At 39.2% G+C, this 21,749-nt stretch overlaps 1 protein-coding gene across 2 annotated transcripts in view; it reads right to left on the minus strand.

Moving 5' to 3' along the window:
* The window catches only part of ADAMTS18 (ADAM metallopeptidase with thrombospondin type 1 motif 18), a 152,355-nt gene that overhangs the window by 35,522 nt on the left and 95,084 nt on the right, over positions 1–21,749 (minus strand). For both annotated transcript variants that reach the window (XM_005592600.4, XM_005592601.4), the window contains exons 12-16: positions 16,817–16,965; positions 7,683–7,855; positions 4,106–4,236; positions 2,533–2,656; positions 1,285–1,529 (exon numbers count right to left, since the gene is read on the minus strand). In XM_005592600.4, coding sequence (XP_005592657.3) covers positions 1,285–1,529; positions 2,533–2,656; positions 4,106–4,236; positions 7,683–7,855; positions 16,817–16,965 — 822 coding nt within the window. The remainder of the gene's footprint in view (positions 1–1,284; positions 1,530–2,532; positions 2,657–4,105; positions 4,237–7,682; positions 7,856–16,816; positions 16,966–21,749) is intronic.

A 21,749-nucleotide genomic window follows, 5' to 3' on the forward strand; every position in this document is an offset into this window, starting at 1 on the left:
TCACAGAATGCCTGAACCTACTCTATTATAGTCATAATAATAATGATAATAATAACAGTTGCATTGATCTTGATCTTATGTTTATTTGAGAAGAGAACAGTAATCTGAGTGTTACATAGATCTCATACTCCTGGGTGGAAAATATTTTGACTCCACTTCAGCTCTGTTTTTTTCCTGGCTGTATGAGATAGGCAAGTCTTTTAATCTTTTTTCACACTTGATTCCTTATTTTTCTGGTTAGTGAAGTCCATTTTCTACCTCGATTTCACAGGTAAGAAACTGAAGCTTAAAATGACTCATCAGAGTACCTGGATATGTAAGTGCTCAGTATCATTTCTAGACAACCTGAAGCAAATCACTTGCCTGTAAGAGCCAACAGTCAGCCCCATTTTACAAACAGAGAAAAAGCACTCAGAAACATGATGAGGACTAAAAAAAATGTTTCTATGATAACAGCCTTGCAGATCATTTCCAGATATGTTGGTTCTTTTAATTATCATTTTTATTACCCTTTTTTTCCTTTTCTTAACTATGGGGAAGCTACAACCTACAAAATCATGGTAGTTTAGTATGACGAAACTCTGCTGACACCCAAGCAAGCATTTTCTCTACTATTAATCCCTTCTCCTAGTCCAGTTGACCTATGTTATGAATAGCTACAATGGAGCATCCAAATGGCATACATAGACAAACCAGAATAATATAAAAAGTATTCTTGCTACATTCTTTGGCATTCTTGAAACCCAAGCATAGTGGTGAAAGGTTGGCCTCTAAATATGAAAATCTACCCATTCTCTTAGAGGCCTTTGGGTTCCTGTCCTCTTCCTCCAAATGGAATCACTGTCTTCTCCCCATTACTTTGTAATTTAGTCTATTAGGAAACACCTTTTTTCTTGTTGTTGTTTTGAAATAGAGTCTTGCTCTGTTGCCCAGGCTGGAGTGCAGTGGCCCGATCTTGGCTCACGGCAACTTCCACCTCCTAGGGTCCAGCAATTCTCCTGCCTCAGCCCCGACTAACAGCTGGGATTACAGGCACGTGCCACCACACCCGGCTAATTTTTGTATTTCTAATACAGACAGGTTTTCACCATGTTGGCCAGGCTGCCCTCGAACTCCTGACCTCAGCCTCCCAAAGTGCTGAGATTACAGGCATGAGCCACTGTGCCCGGCCAGGAAACACCTTTGAACTAGAAGGATTGGAGTTCTTTAATCTGGCTCAAATTGCAGTCATCGCTATAAACGAAGCAAGAAGCATTGAGAACTGAATACACAGAGGGGGCTTACCTCAAAGACCAGCGTCTCATTTGTGGGCCCTGGTGCGTACAGACGTTCCGGGAGGTTGAAGGAGCGCTGGTATTCAAACGTGGTCCCAGCGAAGGGGAACTCCCCAGGCCAGTCTATGCTCCAGCCCCCGGTGAGGTAATACTTTTGACTGAGGCTTCGAACTGCGAGGTAACTGGAGGAAACCTGCAGCTCCTGGATTTCGATGCTTCGGGCACCAGCTGGAATGATGACCACCGGATAATATTCTAAATGGAAAGAAGAGAACACGTCTGAATTCTACCCTCTGCACTGTTGAAAGGGGACTAGAAATGGCCCCTGACATGTAGTGTTCATTTTTATAGAGTGAGGTTTTTGAATCACTAGCTAAATTCATTTTTACTCTATGAAGCAAATATAATCAATGATTTCATTTTCCAAATAGTAAGAACACTAGAGAGAAAATGTATGTGGCTTCCCAAAGCCTTCCAAGCATATTTTCTGTGGACAAGAAATACACTCTTCTCCTTCCCAGACCCAAAAAGGCCACAAAATTCAGGAAGATTTTTAAAAAATCTTCCTAAGATCAAAGTGGGCGGATCACCTGAGGTCAGGAGTTTGAGACCAGTTTGGCCAGTGTGGTGAAACCCCATCTCTACTAAAAATGCAAAAATTAGCTGGACATGGTAGCAGGTGCCTACAATCCCAGCTACTCAGGAGGGTGAGGCAGGAGAATTACTTGAACCTGGGAGGCAGAGGCTGCAGTGAGCTGAGATCACACCACTGTACTTCAGCCTGGGTGACACAGCGAGACTCTGTCTCAAAAAAAAAAAAAAAAAAAAATCTTTCTAGAAGAAACTTGGAGCCATGTATCTTCAATGATGAAATTCAGAAAATAGGGATCAAAAGTTTAATTTTACTCAAGATATTTAGATAATTGCTTCAAATATTCATTTAACACTGTGAGTAGAGTTCACTAAAGTTTCACAATGTTTCTTTGCTTAACAAATGCACTTGGACATACAAGGGGCCTGGTCGGCATACTAAAAACGCAAAGCAGAAAGGCATTTGTTTAGTATGTTTCTGCGAGGTAACGAATTGACAAAATTCCTCATAACTATCCTCCCTTACTCTTGCACGAGTGACAAATGCCACCATCACTAGTGTGTCCAGTGAACTAGTAAAAGGCTCAATCACATTTGGCGTGACTCAAATTTGTTCAGTAGCAAAAGTTGTATCTCATTAGCAATAACAAACAGCAGCATCTCTCACCATTTGCTTTATGCTGGTTGAGGTACAGGCCTTTATAAAACTTGCAAGTTGAATTATCACCTTTGCAAACGCCACATGCATCTGAAACTGCTTTAGAGCCTAGTTCATGGTCACATCCCACTAGCTGTGACAAAAACAAAAAACATGAGAAAATCAAAGATCAGAGAAGCCAGAAACTGGGAATAATTAAGAGATACATGGTTCTCTGCATTTACAGAACATTAGGGAAGCAGTACAGCTTATGGTTAAGAATCATAGCTTCAAGTTAGACTCACTTGGGGTTGAAATACCTACCCTGACATTATTAGATGACTGGGCAAGTTATATAACTTATCTAAGGCTTAGGCTCTTCAGTGATGAAACTGGAATAAGAAGTCACCATTGCTACTAGTTCCAGCTGAGATTATTCAGGCCAGCTGTGTGACTCCAACATAAAAATGCTGGACAATAGACATGCATGCATGTGTACAAACACACACCCTTAAAAGATCAAAGGGGCTCAAACTAAAATTAAAATGGAAAAGAAAATGAGCAACCAAAGTGAAAGGAAAAATAACTGGGGACAAATAGTAGTAGTATTTCAAAATACATTTGTGAGGTTCTCATCATGTATCAAAAGTACTTAGTACACATGCAATAGAAGTTTATTATTTACATTTTTTTTTTTGAGGTGGAATCTTGCTCTGTCCCCCAGGCTGGAGTGCAGTAGAGCGATCTCGGCTCACTGCAAGCTCTGCCTCCCAGGTTCACGCCATTCTTCTGCCTCAGCCTCCCGAGTAGCTGGGACTACAGGTGCCCGCAACCACGTCTGCCTAATTTTTTTTCTATTTTTAGTAGAGACGGAGTTTCACCGTGTTAGCCAGGATGGTCTCAATCTCCTGACTCTGTGATCCACCCATCTCAGCCTCCCAAAGTGCTGGGATTACAGGCATGAGCCACTGCACCTGGCCTAAGTTTATTATTTACATTCTTATTTCATTTTTACAACTCCTATGCAAAGTAGGATATAGCATCGTCTCCTTTTATATATGTGCAAGTAGAGTGAAAAATAAACTAAAATAATTGGACAAGGCTCATGCAACAAGTAAATGAGGAATGTACATATGGTGCTCGGCCAGGCGTGGCAGCTCACGCCTATAATCCCAGCACTTTGGGAGGCCGAGATGGGTGGATCACCTGAAGTCAGGAGTTCAAGACCAGTCTGGCCAACATGGTGAAATCCCGTCTCTACTAAAAACACAAAATCAGCCAGGCATGGTGGCACGCACCTGTAATCACAGTTACTAGGGTGGCTGAGGCAGGAGAATCACTTGAACCCAGGAGGCAGAGGTTGCAGTGAGCCGAGATCGCACCATTGCACTCCAGCCTGGGCAACGAGAGTGAAATTTCGTCTCAAAAAAAAAAAAAAAAAAAAGACATGGTGTTCAAATCCAGTGAAACACTTTGCCCTTTCCCTCTATGCCACCTGCTTTTCTGCAGACACACCATCTCTCACACCACTCTTCACAGTACACCTATGATATGATGAAACACAAGCATGCTCATATACTCCAAAGCAGAAACATTCTCTTACTTCACAAACCCCGTCAATACAAACATCATTTTTGTTTGGGGAGCAGGGAGTTCCATCTTTCACTTTGCCGGACATTGCAAAAAAAAATTCAAAGTTCTCAGCCTTGCAGTACAGTTTGCATCGATCTTCCTCTAGAAGCAAAGAGATCAAGATAGGAAATGGTCAAGAGGAAACTAAGGAAAAATGATACGATTGCCAAAAAGATGAATTAAATTTACTGAGAAAGCTGTCATGATGAAAATGGAAAATGTTATGCACAGTGTTATATGCATATGTGCATGTGTGTATGCACATATAAGCCCATATTATGTGACTTTCAAAGCATGAGTCCCATTTAACAATCCATATAAAACTAATTTAAGAGTAATATGTAACAATTTTATTTTTCTCATCCTTAGGGATAGTCACCATACACATGATCAATGGGTTACTATCCAGCCTCCCTGGATAGTAAATCTTTCAGGTTTCAAAGGCCTGATGGTCAGCCATTGACAACATAGAAATGAAGTAGTGTTGTTGTGTTCTAATAAAACCCGATGAAACAAATACACACCAGATTTGGCCAGCAGGCCATAGTTTGATGACCTTGATTTAGGGCATGGATTACTTTAGATATTTACTCAGTCTGTTAAGAGAAAAGGTTTTAGGCACCAGGGAGAAAAGTCATATGGTTAGTCATGTTTGTAAAACACATATAGAAAAAAAAAAAAAAAAAAAAACCATGTCATAAAAATGAAGAGAAAGCAAATAAACTCATCCCGAAAGCTACAAAATGGTAACTTCTATTGGCCCTTAAATCCCTGAGACGTTTCTGATATCAGAGTCAAAAATAAAAAATATATATATATTTATAGAGCTCTTGTTATCAGAAAGGAGTTCCTATGCCAATTTCTCAAATAGAAAGAGGTCTTCTTGGCCAGGAATTCCAGATGATGTTTCTCCCAAGAGACCTTCTGTGGGCGATATTGAGCGATATCCCCTAACAACAGTTTTACAAATGTGTCAACAGTTGGCAAATAGTGCTTCATAAAACCTCTCTAAAAAAGACAAAGTCAAAACTCAAACATGAAAGGATTTAAATTATCACAGTTCAAATATGCAGATATGTGGGTGGGTTAAAAGTTTCTCTCTCATCCATTTTTTTTTTTTTTTTTTTTAATAGCAGCTTTATTTAATGCCTCCTAGTTTCTGCACATGAGATTAGGGAGTTGGATGACCTATATGCCCTTTCTTTTCTCTATCATTTCCAGGAATTAACAAGTTTTAGAAAGTTCCTTTTTTTTTTTTTTTTTTTTTTCCCTTTTAGCACAGATTCCTGGGTGAGTTTATGAGTTCATTAGAAACACAGAGGAAAGAAGGGAAAAAACCTCACTCCTGTAGCACAGAGATTGGCCACATTTATAAACAAAGTCTTCCTTTGTTCTTTCTTAACTGCAGGAAAATCGCAAGACCTTAAAGTCATGGTCAGTCTCCCCTGATGTAAGTATCAAAAGGGGACAAGGAGACACTAGAAGGCCTTAACTTTTCTGTCTGCCTCCATCGAGAGGTAAGATCCTAAGGCTGGGAGTCTATGTTTGATTCAATGCATTCTCCTATGCATCTAGCAAAGTGTCTCGTACACAAAAAGAGCTCAGTAAACATCTGTCGCATGCATGAATGAAATTGCATGCTCCCTACTCAGTGAAAACTGCAATAAAATTAGTGAAAGAACTTTGAAACCAGCAAACATTTTCTAAATTGCAAAATGTATTTGTTTAACTTCCTCCTTATATCTTCAACACAGAATTTATTTAAGGGTGATAACAGGACCGATTGCATAAACACTATATTTAAATGAAAGATGTAATGTGATAAAGGCCAAGGAATATCCATGAAGCCAAAGCAAAGAATAAAAGAGGAAGTAAAAGGAGGGACAACAGAGTCATGGAGAAAGAACCACAGACAGGAAGCATGGGTTTGCAAGAGTATACAACCAAGAGCAAGGAAATCTTCCAAGTTTGGAATTGGAAGCAACTGCAGCATCTGCTGGGACCTGCTGTATAGCATCCTTCCTTTGAAATCACTCAGTTCCTGGTAGAATGCCTCTAGTGATGGGGAGCTTATTACTTACAGAGGAAGTATATTTTCATTTTGGACAGTTAATATTTAGTTACTTATTCATTCATTTCAAAAGTTAAAACCATTACATAAATACACACCAAATGCTGTTCTTAGATGCTGGAGATACAAGCAAGCTCAAGATAGAAAAAGCCTTAGTCCTTGTGGAACCTAAATTCTTGTGGGGAGGAAGATAACAAATAAATGACTAGATAAAAATACATTCATGCACTCAGAAGAGCTATGAAGAATAAAACGGGGTAAAGGGTTCAGAGAACAACATGAAGGAAGAATATTTTGACAGGCTGTCAAGGAAGGTGTCTCTGAGGAGATAATATGGCTAGATTGTTCTCAGCCCTTGAATTAATTCTGTTCTCTAAAGCAATTTGAAATAAATCGAACATCCTTCCTATTCAATAGCTCTTTGAAGTTTTGAATGTAACTCGTTTCTCAGTAAACCTCTATACGTCCCTCATTACTTCCTCCTAAGACACAGCTTTGGAACTGTCTCTATCTATGCTTTATGGACAAACAGTCATGACCCAAAACCGCATCAGTGCTCCTGAAATGGCTGGGCTGATACTGAGCAAAGCTGCACAATCCTCTCGTTTGATTTGGAGGCTCTACTTGTTATAATGATGCCTGTAATTATATAAGCTTCCTTTATGATCACTGATTAATATAGGTTCATGTTGAGCTTTTGCACAAAACAGCCCATGAATTGTCATTAAACTTAGTCTCTTTCCAGTCTACACATGGGCAGTTGGGATTCGCATACAATCCTGTTTCAAGACAGCATGAATAAGTTTTGATAAATCAAATGGATAGAAGTAATGAAACAACTAGAATGATGACAGCTTATTCTACATAGGCAAAAGCAACTACATTAAACTGTTCTGCTGTAACTAATGTTTCATTATTCAGTCAAAATAAAGACATATTAATTTAAAAAGTAAAATACAAGCCATAATAACTTTAAGTATAGTAAGTACCAAGAACTTAGTCTAATTTTTATATATGATTCTGTGTGTGTGTCTGCATGCATGCACACACTTTACAAACAGGCCTTGCCATGCTTGTAATTAACTGACATGTCAGTTACTGTGTATGGTGCCTCTATGGGGTATATATGGTTTCATGAGTTTTTGGTCTGGACACTTCATACCCATTTCAATTAAGATCCCTGGGAGACTTAATTGCCAAAATGTCAAAGGTAAGTTGAGAAACATAAGTACATTCCAAACATATGAAACCTTGGGTTTACAGATGTGGGAGACAAGAGGTATCTTATGGGAAAAAAAAAAATATATAGTAGAAAAATAAACAAAACCCATGGAATGAAACACTGGGCCAGGATGGGTCTGGGGAATGAAAGGTAAACATGGAAACTCTTTGATACAGGCAACAATTTCTTCTGTATTGTTCAATCACATTATTATCCACATAGAGACTTATTTGAATGTCATAGAGACCACATTACCTTCCACTTTTGTATAGGGTTTCCACTGGTAGAACCATCCACGGAAAGGTTTGCTGTTATATTCTGCGCACTGTTGAGCCCGAAAATCCAAGCTGTTTTCATTACAAGGGTTAATGTTGCACAGCTGATAAATACGGCTAGAACCTGGACAGAATTTGCCACCATACTGAGGCCTAAAAATGAAATTAATGAACTTTAATGTTAGCAATCAAAGGGTTCACTGTTAGTCACATACAATAATAGAAAGAGAGGCAATCAGGATGAGCATTGCCACAGCGTATGCAAATGCACAGTCTATTACAGGAATGGAAGTACATAGCATACAATTTACCACTTTCCTTCTTGAATCTAACTAATCAATCAGGGAATCTTTTTTTCTAGTTCTTTTCTTTACCACGGCTCCCTCATTAAAATTGGCATGCCAAATCAAATTTATTTGCCATCACCAATCTAATTTTTACATTCTGTCAATTTCCCTAAACACTGTTGAAATAATATTTACTTTTTATTATTTTTGAGACAGGGTCTCACACTGTTGTCCAGGCTGGAATGCAGTGGCATGATCTCGGCTCACTGCTGCCTCCCCACCTCTCTGGCTCTGCCTCCTACCTCAGCCTCCCAAGTAGCTGGGACTAGAGGCATGCACTACTACACCTGGCTAATTTTTGTACTTTTTGTTGAGATGTGGTTTCACCATACTGCCCAGGCCAGTCTCAAACTCCTCAACTCAAGTGATCCACCCGCATCAGGCTCCCAAAGTGTGGGGATTACAGGTGTGAACCACTGCATCCAGCCTGAAAGAATATTCTTTTGTTTTTAAATTAAAAAAAAATTTTAAAACTTTTATTTTAGGTTCAGGGGTACATGTAAAGGTTTGTTATACAGGTAAATTGCGTCTCACAGGAGTCCGGTGTACAGACTATTTCATCGCCTAGGTAATAAGCATAATATCTGATACATAGTTTTTCAATCCTCTCCCTCCTCCAACCCTCCACCCTCAATATCTGTTGTTCTCTTTTTTGTGCCCATATATACTCAGTGTTTAGCTCCCATTTATAAGGAAGAATATGTGATATTCAGGTTTCTGTTCCTGCCTTAAGTTGCCTTAGGAGAATGACCTCCAGTTCTATCTGTCTGACAGCAAAAGACATGATTTCACTCTTTTTTATGGCCGCATAGTATTCCATGGTGTATATGTATCACATTTTCTTTATCCAGTCTACTGTTGATGTGTATTTAGGTTGATTCCATGCCTTTGCTATAATGAATAGTGCTACAATGAACATATATGTGCATATGTCTTTATGGTAGAACAATTTTTTAATTTCTAATTTTTTTATTTCAATAGGTTGTTTGGTTAAATAAGTTCTTTAGTAAACATTTCTGAGATTTTAGTATACCCCTCACTCGATCAGTGTGCCCTGTACCCAATGTGTAGTCTTTTATCCCTTGCCACCTCCTACCCTTTCTCCTTGAGTCCCCAAAGTCCAATGTATCATTCTTATGCCTTTGTGTCCTCATAGCTTAGCTCCCACATATGAGTGAGAACATACAATGTTTGGTTTTCTATTCCTGATAAACAACACAATTTGCAATTGCAAAAATATGGAACCAGCCCAGATGCCCATCAATCAACGAGTAAAGAAAATATGGTGTATATAGATCATGGACTACTACTAAGCCGTAAAAAGTAATGAAATAATAGCATTCACAGCAACCTGGATGAAACTGGAGACTGCTGTTGTAACTGAAGGGATTTTCTTGACCCTCATCATATTAGCTCCTCTGTTAGGGAAATCTGTAAACACACCTAAATGTTCTTTTACTGTATATGTTTGCTTGCGTGCTACCTGCACACACCCTATCTTTTGGCATCAAAAGCTGTTCAAACATGGACCCAAGCTACCTCCCCAGCTTTCTCCCATTTTCTAACACTCTCATTATCTTCCCACACTTTGCCATGCACCTGCTATTGCAGAGAATGTCAGCACATTGGGGAGAAGGAACAGAAAGCACCATTTGCTGCTCTCTTCAATTCAGCTGTCAGTCATTGAGATATTTTGATTATAATATGACTGTTGTGTGTTCCTTCTGATTGATTCTGAACCCAGAGGGAAAACATTCTCTTGTTTTCATCAGCATTATCACTTCTCAGCTTTGCAGGTGGCCTACTCCTTTCCTGCCAAGCACAATGGGAAATGGATTTCCAGAGTAGGGAATTCCATTAGAACATAAATAATTATGATGTAATAAATAATTCCATTAGAACATAAATAATTATGATCATAAATAATTGTGATTTAAGATCTTGGTAGGCAGAGTCTAATCTGCAAAAACCAGAAAGCAAAATAAAGGAAAAAAGAGCACCACCACATTGAAAGTTACCCATATCATTGTATCCAGCTTACTCTGTGCACAGAGCTGTGGTTTCTTTTCATTCCTCCCATTTGGAGTTTTCTCTGAAGGCCAAAACTCAACTATGGATCATCTTGTATAAAGATTTGATGCCAACATGTAACATGAAAGGCGGCTCCAGGTTAATAAATTTATGTGATTAAAATTCCTTGTCTTTTTAGGAAGCACAAGTATGCTCTAAAACAGCCCTGGAATTGCTTCAGCATAATTTATCCAGTCCTCCTATAGCTGCATGCTAAAATGGATTCAACAGGAACGGGAAATGTCACACTGCCAGAATGAGAGTTTTATGCTATTTCAAAACACTCTAGAGCAACTACTTAAACATGCAGCAGCCATTGTGATAAATCAGATCCCTGAAGACTTCTTAAATGATTATCTAAAAAGCACTTAGAAAAATCTTAAAGTGCTATATCATAGCCTCAATATTCCTGGTCATCTTTACAAGGCGTATTTAAAACTAATTTCTCAGTTTAAGACTCTCTGAGATTTAACAAACCTCATTTGGACCCTATGAAGTTAATGAAGGGAAAGAGGACTGCAAGGTGTTACTTTATCGACTTATAGAACTTGTAATGTGGAAAAGACCACCAAATTCATACAGCCATTGTCCTCCTTTTATAGATGAAGTGGGAACCAGCTGACAAGAGCTCACAAAACTTGTTGAATGAGGGTCACGCAGCTAGAAAGAAACAGAGACGAGCTCAAGCTCAGGCCTGTGGACTCAGTCCAGGATTTTTTTCCTACTTAACTATGCCTGCATTTAACTGAGTTCTTAGGCCATGGGGCCAGGCATGGAAAGAAAGATGAATAAGGTGCAATGTTTAGGGAGCTGGCCTTTTACAATGAGGCAGATTCTTTTTTTTTTTTTTTTAATTTTTGATACAGAGTCTTGCTCTATCACCCAGGCTGGAGTGAAGTGGCACAATCTTGGCTCACTGCAGTCTCAAATTCCTGAACTCAAGCAATCCTCCTACCTCAGCCTCCTGAGTAGTTAGGACTACAGACATGTGCCACCATGCCTGGCAAATTTTTGAAATTTTTATAGAGACGAAGGTCTGTGTTGCCCAGACTGGTCTCAAAATCCTGGCCTCAAGCAGTCCTCCTGCCTTGGCCTCCCCAAGTGCTAGAATTACAAGTATGATCCATCAAACCTGGCCAGACCCTGATTTAAACACAGTATTCTCTGACTCCTCCCAGCTCAATTTTAGGTGATTTTATTTAACCTCCTCATTTGCAAAATAGGAACAACTGTGACAATTAACTGACCTAAACTTTGTAAAGAATGTAGGGCAGTACCTAGGGCAGAGTTAGAATAAATTATAACTATTTATAAATGCCTTATGCTTTTGTATTGAGTACCCACCCTGTGCTGAGTATTATGTGATCTGATTTTTATATACTATTACATTTCATTTTTAATTATGGGATATGGTCAAAGTGATCAAAAGTAATTGCTGGCAAGCATTTGGGCATTTCCATAAAAATATAGACAATATTTGTTTGCACCTTTGAACATGAGTGTTAGCCTAACTTAACAGAAAATTCTATCATGATATGTCTTGGTGTGAGAAGTTCTTTAATATTACAAAGAAACATAGAAATAGAAAACAAAAACCTAGGCACATGATTTTGTCCTTATATTAGACAGCTATAAAGAACATACCAGCATTTGCTTCTGTATCATTTATCAAGTCCTGACTACAAATATTTAAAATGATGTTGCTTGGATAAGTATTAAAATCACTTAGAGAGCTCTGTTAAACTATATACATATACAGATTCCTGGGGACCTCCACCCACTTTCTCAATAACAGTACCTGATATGGAAGATCCAGAAATCAGTATGTTTAAAAACACACCTGGTGATTCTGATAACCAGCTGAGCCTCAAAATTACTGGTTGGAAAATACACCACCAGTTAGATTCAATTATTCTTCTGGGGCCATGATTTTCCTCCTAACTCCATGTGCTAAGTTGCGTTAGAGTTAGCAGACAATTCTTTCTCAAATAGACTCATGTTTTAGGAAAGTTCTAGAACACCTTACCACATCACTAATAATTTTCTTGGAGAGTTTATAGAAATTTCACTAGGGCTCCCTTATGGGGTGATAATTTAATAAACAAATAACCAGAAAAAAACGAAAAATGTCAAAGGATTAAGACTATGGGATCTTAATCTGACTCTGCCATTACCAGCATGGGGACTTGAGCAAGAGTTGCTACTCTGAATGGGGCCCTCTGCCTCCCTTGGTTACTCATCTGTGAAATAACTGGATTAGGCAGCAGGTTTCAACTCATGTGTCACTTCTAACCTGATTTGGAACAAATGCCTACAGAAGGATATTGGGAAGGTCCCTGAGGCATAGGAGGGCTCAGCGAAAAACAGGGCTTCCATCAGTTAACATTGTTTACCACTTACATGGGACAAAGGACGTCCCTGTGTACCTGGCATTGGCCATTCCAGAGCCAGATAGCCGTCAACAAAAAATTGGTAAATCTATGAATCAGCCAAGAATCATTCATTTTTTATGAAATAAAATCTGTTCTGGGAAAAACACCTTTATATGAAACAGAAACCTCACACTGCTTCTTGGATGAGACAATGAAAATGGCTACACTGAGCGATATTAATAGAACCAAATACTTAAACTGAAGCAAGAAAGAAATCCATAACTTGAAACAGGGAGAAAAAACCAGCATTACTGCAACAGAGTGAAATAAGAACAGAGAGAGAACAATTAATTCAATTGTCTCGGGATCACCTATCATCTACTTATTTTTGGCTTCATGCATAAAGTAAACAGTATCCTGATTTATTTTTAATTTTGTTTAAAATGATAAAACTGCACTGAATGAAAATACATTAGTGATTAATTCTTCTTTTAGGCATCTCTAAATTACAATATGTTGTTTCCATGAACAATGCCCTATTATAATGAGAGCTCTCAATCCTACAGATATGAGAGGTTTTAATTTAAATCTCAGGGGTGTCATTCATGCATTTTACCAGCAGAGCTATTGAATTAGGTAATCTATGTCTTTCTTGGGAAAATATCGAGATTGTAAAATGTTGTAATGTATGAAAACCAGATCCATGAACTATGCTTCAAAAATGCAAAGTAATATGATGATTTTAACAATTCAACTTAAGACATGGTTGCATTCAAAGTATCAGGAGGGTAGAAACTACCCTCCTGCTTAAACCAGGAGATACTGAAACAACATCATTGTTTTAATATTGTTACTAAAACAATAACCCGGTATAAGTTGCAAATGCATCACCAGCCTCCTTATCATTATATTCAGTCACTGGGTCTGATTACATCTGTGAGTCTCAATCAGAGATGATTTTGTCTCATATAGGAAATTTGGCAATGTCCGGAGACATTTTTGATTGTCACAGTTTGGTGGGTGGGGGGAAGAAGAGTGGACCCTACTGGCATTAGTAGGTCAAGGGCAGGGATGCTGCTAAACATCTTACCATGTCCAGCACAAACCTCCACAACAAAGAATTTTCCAGCCCATGTCAATAGTGCTGAAATTGAAAAGATCTATTTTAGCCTGCGATATTCCAAGTAGCACCTAACACGTGATGGTCCAAGTGTCTCCAAATTCTGCTTTATATTTTGGGGAAAAAAATTGACTTTTTATCTAACTCAGACTGCTGATTCAAATGCAGTACTATTCATCTTTTTAAAAATTTCCTTTTGCTCTAGTGTCATTATTTCTCAATTTACCAAATAGTTATGCAATGTTAATGACATGTCAGACCCTTTTCTAAGGCACTTTGCAAACATTAACTCAGTTGACGTAGGTGCTATCATTATCCCGTTTTTATAAATGAGGAATCTGGAGCAGGAAGACTAAGTTGTCTATGGTCATAGATCAGAAGTGTTAGGGTCAGGATGCAAAAACGGTCTGTCAAACTTCAGAGTCTATGTTCTCATCCTCTTCACTATGCTACCAACTTAAATCGTGTTGTAAATTAAATGTTTTCCAAGGTTCCATCACATTCTTCTCACCCCATCACATTCTTCAAAGGTCAGTGTCATCAGTAAAGGCTCTGCCTCTCCACGCTCCTTTGGTGGGTTGACCTCTGTGACCCCGTCCTCCCGGTGAGCTTGGGATGAGGATGATAAAAACCACACAGATCCCAGAACCTTTTGTTGAATGCCCACGGAATGTTCCCCAGTCTGTCAGGCATCCTACAGATGCAATTTCTAATCCTCATCCAACCTTCCAAGGTTATCTTCTACATTTTTTTGTACATAAACCCAGGTCAAATGACTTTTACAAAGCCACAGAGTTAAGAAGTGGCAGACATACGGTTTAGAGTCTTTCTATCTATCGCCAAAACCTGGGCTCTCTCTATATCATCCTGCCAATTGGAAAATCTACATCTCACATGTGTTTCATGTGGGAGTTAGAGCATATAAAAGTAACATAAAACCGGCCAGGCGCGGTGGCTCAAGCCTGTAATCCCAGCACTTTGGGAGGCCGAGGCAGGTGGATCACGAGGTCAAGAGATTGAGACCATCCTGCCTAACAAGGTGAAACCCCGTCTCTACTAAAAATACAAAAAATTAGCCGGGCGTGGTGGCGGGCGCCTGTAGTCCCAGCTACCCGGGAGGCTGAGGCAGGAGAATGGCGTGAACCCGGGAGGCGGAGCTTGCAGTGAGCTGAGATCGTGCCACTGTACTCCAGCCTGGGCAACAGAGCGAGACTCCGTCTAAAAGAAAAAAAAAGTAACATGAAACCACCTTCATGTTCACAGAGCACAAACTGCAGTTCAGATTCCAGTATGACCAGACCAAAGAGCGCCCACAGGTGACCACAGGCCACTTTCAATCCACAGCTGATCGGACTAGTTGTCACAGCGGGTTTTTCTGTCTTTAAAGAAAATTGAATTTGCTGTCAATATTTTTAAAATTGGGAAATTTCACATGCAGCATTTTTCCGTTATTTCTGGTTTCTCTTGAAAAGTCAGGCAGATCTGTCAACACGTGTTGATGTACATTCCTGCAAGGCAAAAATCAGCATACTTTCTGCAGTTCACCCGTTTGAGAGACTCACGAGGTTTGCCGGCCAAACTTTTCTGTTCTACAGTATCACAAGTATTTAATTATATGACGGTAGAACCCTAGTTTAGATGAATAGAGTAGCTCAGAGTCTTACTGGATCATCACAGTCCGATAGAGAATGACTCCTTTGCTGTGTTTTGGTTTCTGCCCACCACACCTTCCCTCGGTGCACATGGACTTTACAAGCGAACAGTACAACTCTGGTTGATTGTTACTAACTGGATGGAAGAAAATGGCACTTTAAAACAGTGTTTTCTCACACCAGGGCCTGTTGGGGGGTGGGGGGCAAGGGGAGGGAGAGCTTTAGGACAAATACCTAATGAATGCGGGGCTTAAAGCTTAAATGATGGGTTGATAGGTGCAGCAAACCACCATGGCACATATGTACCTAGGTAATAAACCTGCACGTTCAGCACATGCATCCCACAACTTAAAGTAAAATAATATAAAAAAAGAAATACCAAAAAAATAAAACAGTGTTCTGTTGGTGGGAATGTAAATTAGTATGGTGGTTCCTCAAAAAAACTAAAAGTAGGACTACCATATGATCCAGCAATCCCAAAAGGAAGGAATACCCCAAAGGAAGGAAATCAGTGTATAGAGATATCTGTATTCCCATGTTCACTGCAGCATTATTCACAATAGCCAAGACACGGAAGTAACCTAAGAGTCCCTCAATGCATGAATAAATAAGGAAAATGTGGCACATATACATAATTGAATAGTGTGCCATGTTTTCTTTATCCATTCATCCTATTAATGCTACTAGATAGTATAGATACTATATATTAATACTATTATATATAGTCTTACATATACGATATAGTATTGTATATGCTATATATGAATAGTAATTATATATAATATAGTATAATAGTATTATTCAAATTAATAGTATTCAGCCTATTATGATAGTATTAATCCTATTTCATACTACGAATCCTATTTAGTACTATTCAGCCATTATAAAAATGAAATCCTGTGATCAATGTGATAGAAGCTTGGAAAACATTTAATTTAATTTAATTTACAACACAATTTAAGTTGGTAGCATACTGAAGATGAATGGAGCTGCAGGACATTACATTAAGTGAAATAAGCCAAATGGAGAAAGACAAATATTGCATTTTCTCCCATGTGAGAGCTAAAAAAAAAAAAAAAGAAATTGAACTCAGAGCTAGAGCTAGAGAATGGATTGATAGAGCTGGGAAGGGTAGTGGGGAGGGAGAACGGTAATGTTGGGATGGTTAATGGGTACAAAAAAAAAGTTAGAATGAATAAGATCTAGTATTCAGTAACACAAATAGGGTGACTATCATTAACAATAATTTATTGCATATCTTAAAATAACTGAAACCATGAAATGTGCCTAATAAAGAAATGATTTTGGAATGTTTTTTAATAAAGAAACAATAAAGCCTAGAGGTGATGGATATCTCATTATGCTGATTTGATTGTTCCACATTGTACACCTGCATCAACACATCACATGTACCCCCATAAATATGTATAACTATGATGTACCCAAAATAATTAAAAATTTAAAAAACTTATTAAAGTATGAACAAGAAAAACCGGTGTGTGACAGGCTGAAGGTTAATGCCTTGCAAAACTACCTTTCTGCTGGAGCCTTACTTGGGGTTATTGCAGTGTCTCTCCTGGTACTTGACTCCTCCACCACACGTCCGGGAACATTCTGACCACTTCGACCAGGCGGACCACTGGCCATGGATGGGCCGGGGCCCCAGCTCCCCAAACTTTACGCACTGGCCTTGCCGACACCACTGTGAAAAGAACGTTTAAGATGGTTCCTGTCAGACACCACCTGGGAAAGCACAGGGAGTTGCCAACACCTGCACAGTAACAGGAAAAACAGGTCTGTTGGGAGAAAAGGAAAATGCCTGATACCTTGATAAATTCCTTTGCTGTGCTCTAAAAACACTCAACTACTCTGCATTGACCACATACATTCTGAAAGGCTGACATCTGTAGAGAAGTAGCGTTGCTCACCAACAGGCTGAGTATGATACGCTTTGTGAGCTGTAGAGGTGACATGTTCAGATGATAAGATTTCACCTACCAGCCAAGGGAGTCAGTATAAAGTTACAACGAAGCCTGCCTTGCCACTTAGAGACAACGCTACTGAAAGAACAATTGGGATCACTCATCCAGGAAGAAACAGTTAAGATATTAACACAATTTATCATTCTGAATAAACAATTGGGATCACTCATTCAAGAAGTAACAGGTAAGATATTAACACAATTTATCATTCTGAATATCTTATCATAAAACAGATACAATTATACATACATTATATTTTTGTTTATTCCAAACCCATCACTATAGAGCATTTCTTATGAAACTAAACAAGTCAGTCTATACAAATTGTTCTCTTCAGATAGCATCCTTTTTCCTTTTGTCTACATAAAAGGTGCCCACTTCAGATGCTCTGATGACTTTGAGCTCTTTCAGTGTCTTTGATGAATCAGCCCAGGGAGTTTCATTTGCCCATGATCTGTACAAGCTAGATGGAGAGCTATTTTCTGTACTAACCTTTCCATTTTAGTTCTCCTTTGTAACAAATTCCCGGCTTTCCTGGTCATCTCTCCCCAGGGGATGCATTAGCCTCTGGTAGTGTTTCTTTAGTTTTTGTTTTGTTTTTTGTTGTTGTTCCCTACCCCCTACCCCCGACCCCTGCAGTGCTTTGATTATGAGCAAGTTCTGCATGACTTAGCATAACTGCTCTTTTCTGAAGGCCTCTGCAATTAGATCCAAAGGGCTGGGGTTTGGACCATGCCAGGTTTTGCTGAGGAATCGGGGGATCGGTTACAGAATTATGGGAAGGTTGTTTTACTTTCAAATCTTCACTTTTCCCCTGTGAGACATTTGGCTTCATGACTGTTTATTGTGTGGTTTGGTTGCTAGTGCACTTTGTCTAGGTTAAGATATTGCTTCCTTTCTTCAAATTCTTGCCATGTGCTGATTAATTCTTCTGTTTTTCATTTTTCTTTTCCCCGGATTAATTGCCATTTCAGAGTTTGCATGAAATCATACAACACTACTGAGAACTTTTTGGGGAAGGCAATTGGTCATTTGAGGATTTTGTCTACCATAAGCATGCATCTTTTCTACCAGGAATCACGAGGACTCTACTGGACTGAGTTCAGTGGCTGAGACAAAATTACAATAGCCAATAACAGTAACGGCGGCAGCAGCCACAGGTTATCAAGTTGCTCCTATGTGCCAAAAATGGTGCAGAGAGCTTCACATGCAGTATCTTATCTAATCCTTGCAAAGCACTGAGTTAAAAACCATTTTTCTCAGTAAGAGAAATTTAGCAAAGAAATACTAGCTAACCTGCTCAGAGTGACACAAACTACCCAAACAGAGCTATTCAAGTAACTATGCAAGTATAAGAGACTGGATTTAACTCAGTAGCCAGAAATTCTAAGCAGGACACTTCTACTTCTCATCTTGGAGGCAAACTGCTGACCAATGTACCTTAATTCTAATCTAATTTCTTTTTGGAAAATGTGTTTAGATCTCTTCCAGTCATTCAATTAATTTGATGTTCTATTACTTCAGTATTCATTCTAGTATTAGGTTAGGCTGCTATCAGATTGTTTCCCTTTGGCTTTTTAATCAGTGTAGAAATCAGGAATATATAGGAATGTACACACAGATTTGCACACATTCACATGTATAGGTAAAATTCTACATAGAAAATGCAAATTTACAATATGTACACCTGTAAGTTTATCCTTTTTTTTTTTTTTTTTTTTTTTTTTAAGACAGAGTTTCACTCTTGTTGCCCAGGCTGGAGTACAGTGGTGCCATCTCGGTTCACTGCAACCTCCGCCTCCCGGGTTCAAGCGATTCTCCTGCCTCAGCCTTCCAAGCAGCTGGGACTATAGGCGCCTGCCACTACGCCCAGCTAATTTTTGTATTTTTAGTAGAGACGGGGTTTTACCACGTTGGCCAGGCTGGTCTTGAACTCCTGACCTCAGGTGATACACCCACCTTGGCCTCCCAAAGTGCTGGGATTATAGGTGTGAGCCACTGTGCCCAGCTCCATCTTTTCACACATACATATTTTTCTTTTCTTTCTTTCTTTTTTTTTTTTTTTGTTGTTTTTTTAGACAGGTTATCACTGTGTCACCCATGCTGGAGTGCGGTGACACGATCTCGGCTCACTGCAGCCTCCACCTCCCGGGTTTAAGTAATTCTTCTGCCTCAGCTTCCTGAGTAGCTGGGATTACAGGCATGTACCATCATGCCTGGGTAATTTTTTGTATTTTTAGTAGAGATGGAATTCCACCATGTTGACCAGTGTAGTCTCAAACTCCTCACCTCAAGCGCTCTGCCCGCCTAGGCCTCCCAAAGTGCTGAGATTACAGGCATGAGCCACCATGCCCAGGCCCAGCATACATATTTCTGGCACTACATCTAATTTCCAATTGAATGGCCATGACTTGGGCCAGTATCTTTTTATAGACAGCATGTACAAACCTGTCTTTCCGTGTACACGTATCTCTAGATAAAAAAGTAAGTGGCTTTCATACTGCCACATGTTGGCTGAGTATTCACAGTACAAATAGCGCTGAAGGACAAAGGACTAGAGAAGGAAGAGGAAGGACAGAGTTGGGTTCCAGTTACAGAGAAACAAATGAAACATTCAGTACCTGCTACTGTGTGTCAGACACTCCAGATGAAACAAGAGTAAAACCAGGGCACTGGCCCTCATGAAATTTACAGTCTAACAAGCAGCCAGTTATATCTCCTGGTGAAGGAAGATTCTGAGGAACCCATATATGAGTGTAATAATTATTTCACTGGAGTGATGATGGATGGAACTTATTAAGATGCTTTCTGTTGAGCATGACATTACAGTTAAGGGCTTTTCACCAGTATATAACTGTAGCCTGGTGTTTTAAAATAACGTGGCGTGGCAGTGATATCAAGACATTTGCTTTCTTACTTCTGACTTTATCTCATGTTCTGTTTACTGAAGCCTAACACAAGTACATTTTACTCCCCACGGAACGTAGATACCTGAGGTGCTTATGTAATCAATCTTTAGACCTCAGTGATGTATCACTTATTTTTCTCATTCATTATTTTCCTGTATATCCCTTATAGGTAATACGATTGCTTTTTCAATTTAAAAAAAACAAAAAACAAAAAACACTAATCCTCAAGTTACAAGTTCTAAGTTGTAATGCCTCAAAAGTCAAAATGACTTGAGCAGTATTTATATTTTAAATTATTCCACTAATTCATTGTTTTGTATCATCATGGCCATAACATTTCTATTAACATTTTCAAGAACAGTCCTCCTTGGGATTCCCTAAGACCACTATCAGATTAAAAATTGCACATAACTCCTCAATTTTTAAAATGTTCATTTTCTTTAAAATAAAGAGTTAAAAATTACAAACCTTTTTAACAGATAGTGAATAAGCGTCCTAACAAATATCAGAAATCTGTGCCTTTGCCTCTGATGTTGGCCTGTCTCTGAAAAGTCCTTTCTATCATCCAACTGAAGAACTTTAACCCAAACTCCAACAACCATCTTGATGCACACACTTGTTGTGGTTTATTTTAAGTGCATAGCTAATCTCAAGCAAGATTCATCTCTCATTTCATCTGGGCCCTGATAGCAACTACTGCTTAGAGAAGGTGTGTTTAAAGAGAGAATTCGTTATTTGCTTCTGTATGTGTTTCCCCTACTAGACTGTAAATTTTTATTTTTTTAATTTATTTTTGAGAGAGTCTCGCTCTGTCACCCAGGTTGGAATTCAGTGGCACAATCTCGGCTTCCTGCAACCTCTGCCTCCAGGATGCAAGTAATTCTCATGCCTCAGCCTCCCAAGTAGCTGGGATTTTAGGCATGCGCCATCGTGTCCAGCAAATTTTTGTATTTTTAGTAGACACAAGGTTTCACCATGCTGGCCAAGCTAGCCTTGAACTCCTGACCTCAAGTGATCCACCCACCTTGGCCTCTCAAAGTGATGGGATTACAGGCATGAGCCACTGTGCCCCGCCTGGACTGTAAATTTTTAAAGAAATACAACTGTGGTTTATTCATCTCTATATCCCCAGAGTCTCCTGTTCCCCATATCTAGTAGTCAATAAATTATTGTGGAATGAAATACCTTTTTTAGAGACAGGGCCTAACTCTGTGGCCCAGGATGGACTACAGCGGTGTAATCACAGCACACTGCAGCCTCAAACTCCTGTGTTGAAGCGGTCCTCCTCCCTTAGCCTCCCAAGTTGCTGGGACTACAGGCATGCACCACCATGCCTGGTTAATATTTTGTAGAGATAGGGTCTCGCTATGTTACCTGTTCTTGAACTCCTGGCTTCAAGCAATCCTCCCTGCTCAGCCTCCCAAAGTGTTGGGATTACAGGTGTGAGCTATCACACCCAGCCTTGAAATAACTTTAAACAACCAATGACCATTTTTTTCTGTATAGGTTTATACTGCCTTGAGACAGAGACAATAATTAAGATCAGCAAACCTGTATCATCTCATTATCTCTTGTCATTCATAGCTCCTCTTTGA

Source organism: Macaca fascicularis, chromosome 20, assembly GCF_037993035.2.
Source record: "Macaca fascicularis isolate 582-1 chromosome 20, T2T-MFA8v1.1".
Taxonomy (NCBI): domain Eukaryota; kingdom Metazoa; phylum Chordata; class Mammalia; order Primates; family Cercopithecidae; genus Macaca; species Macaca fascicularis.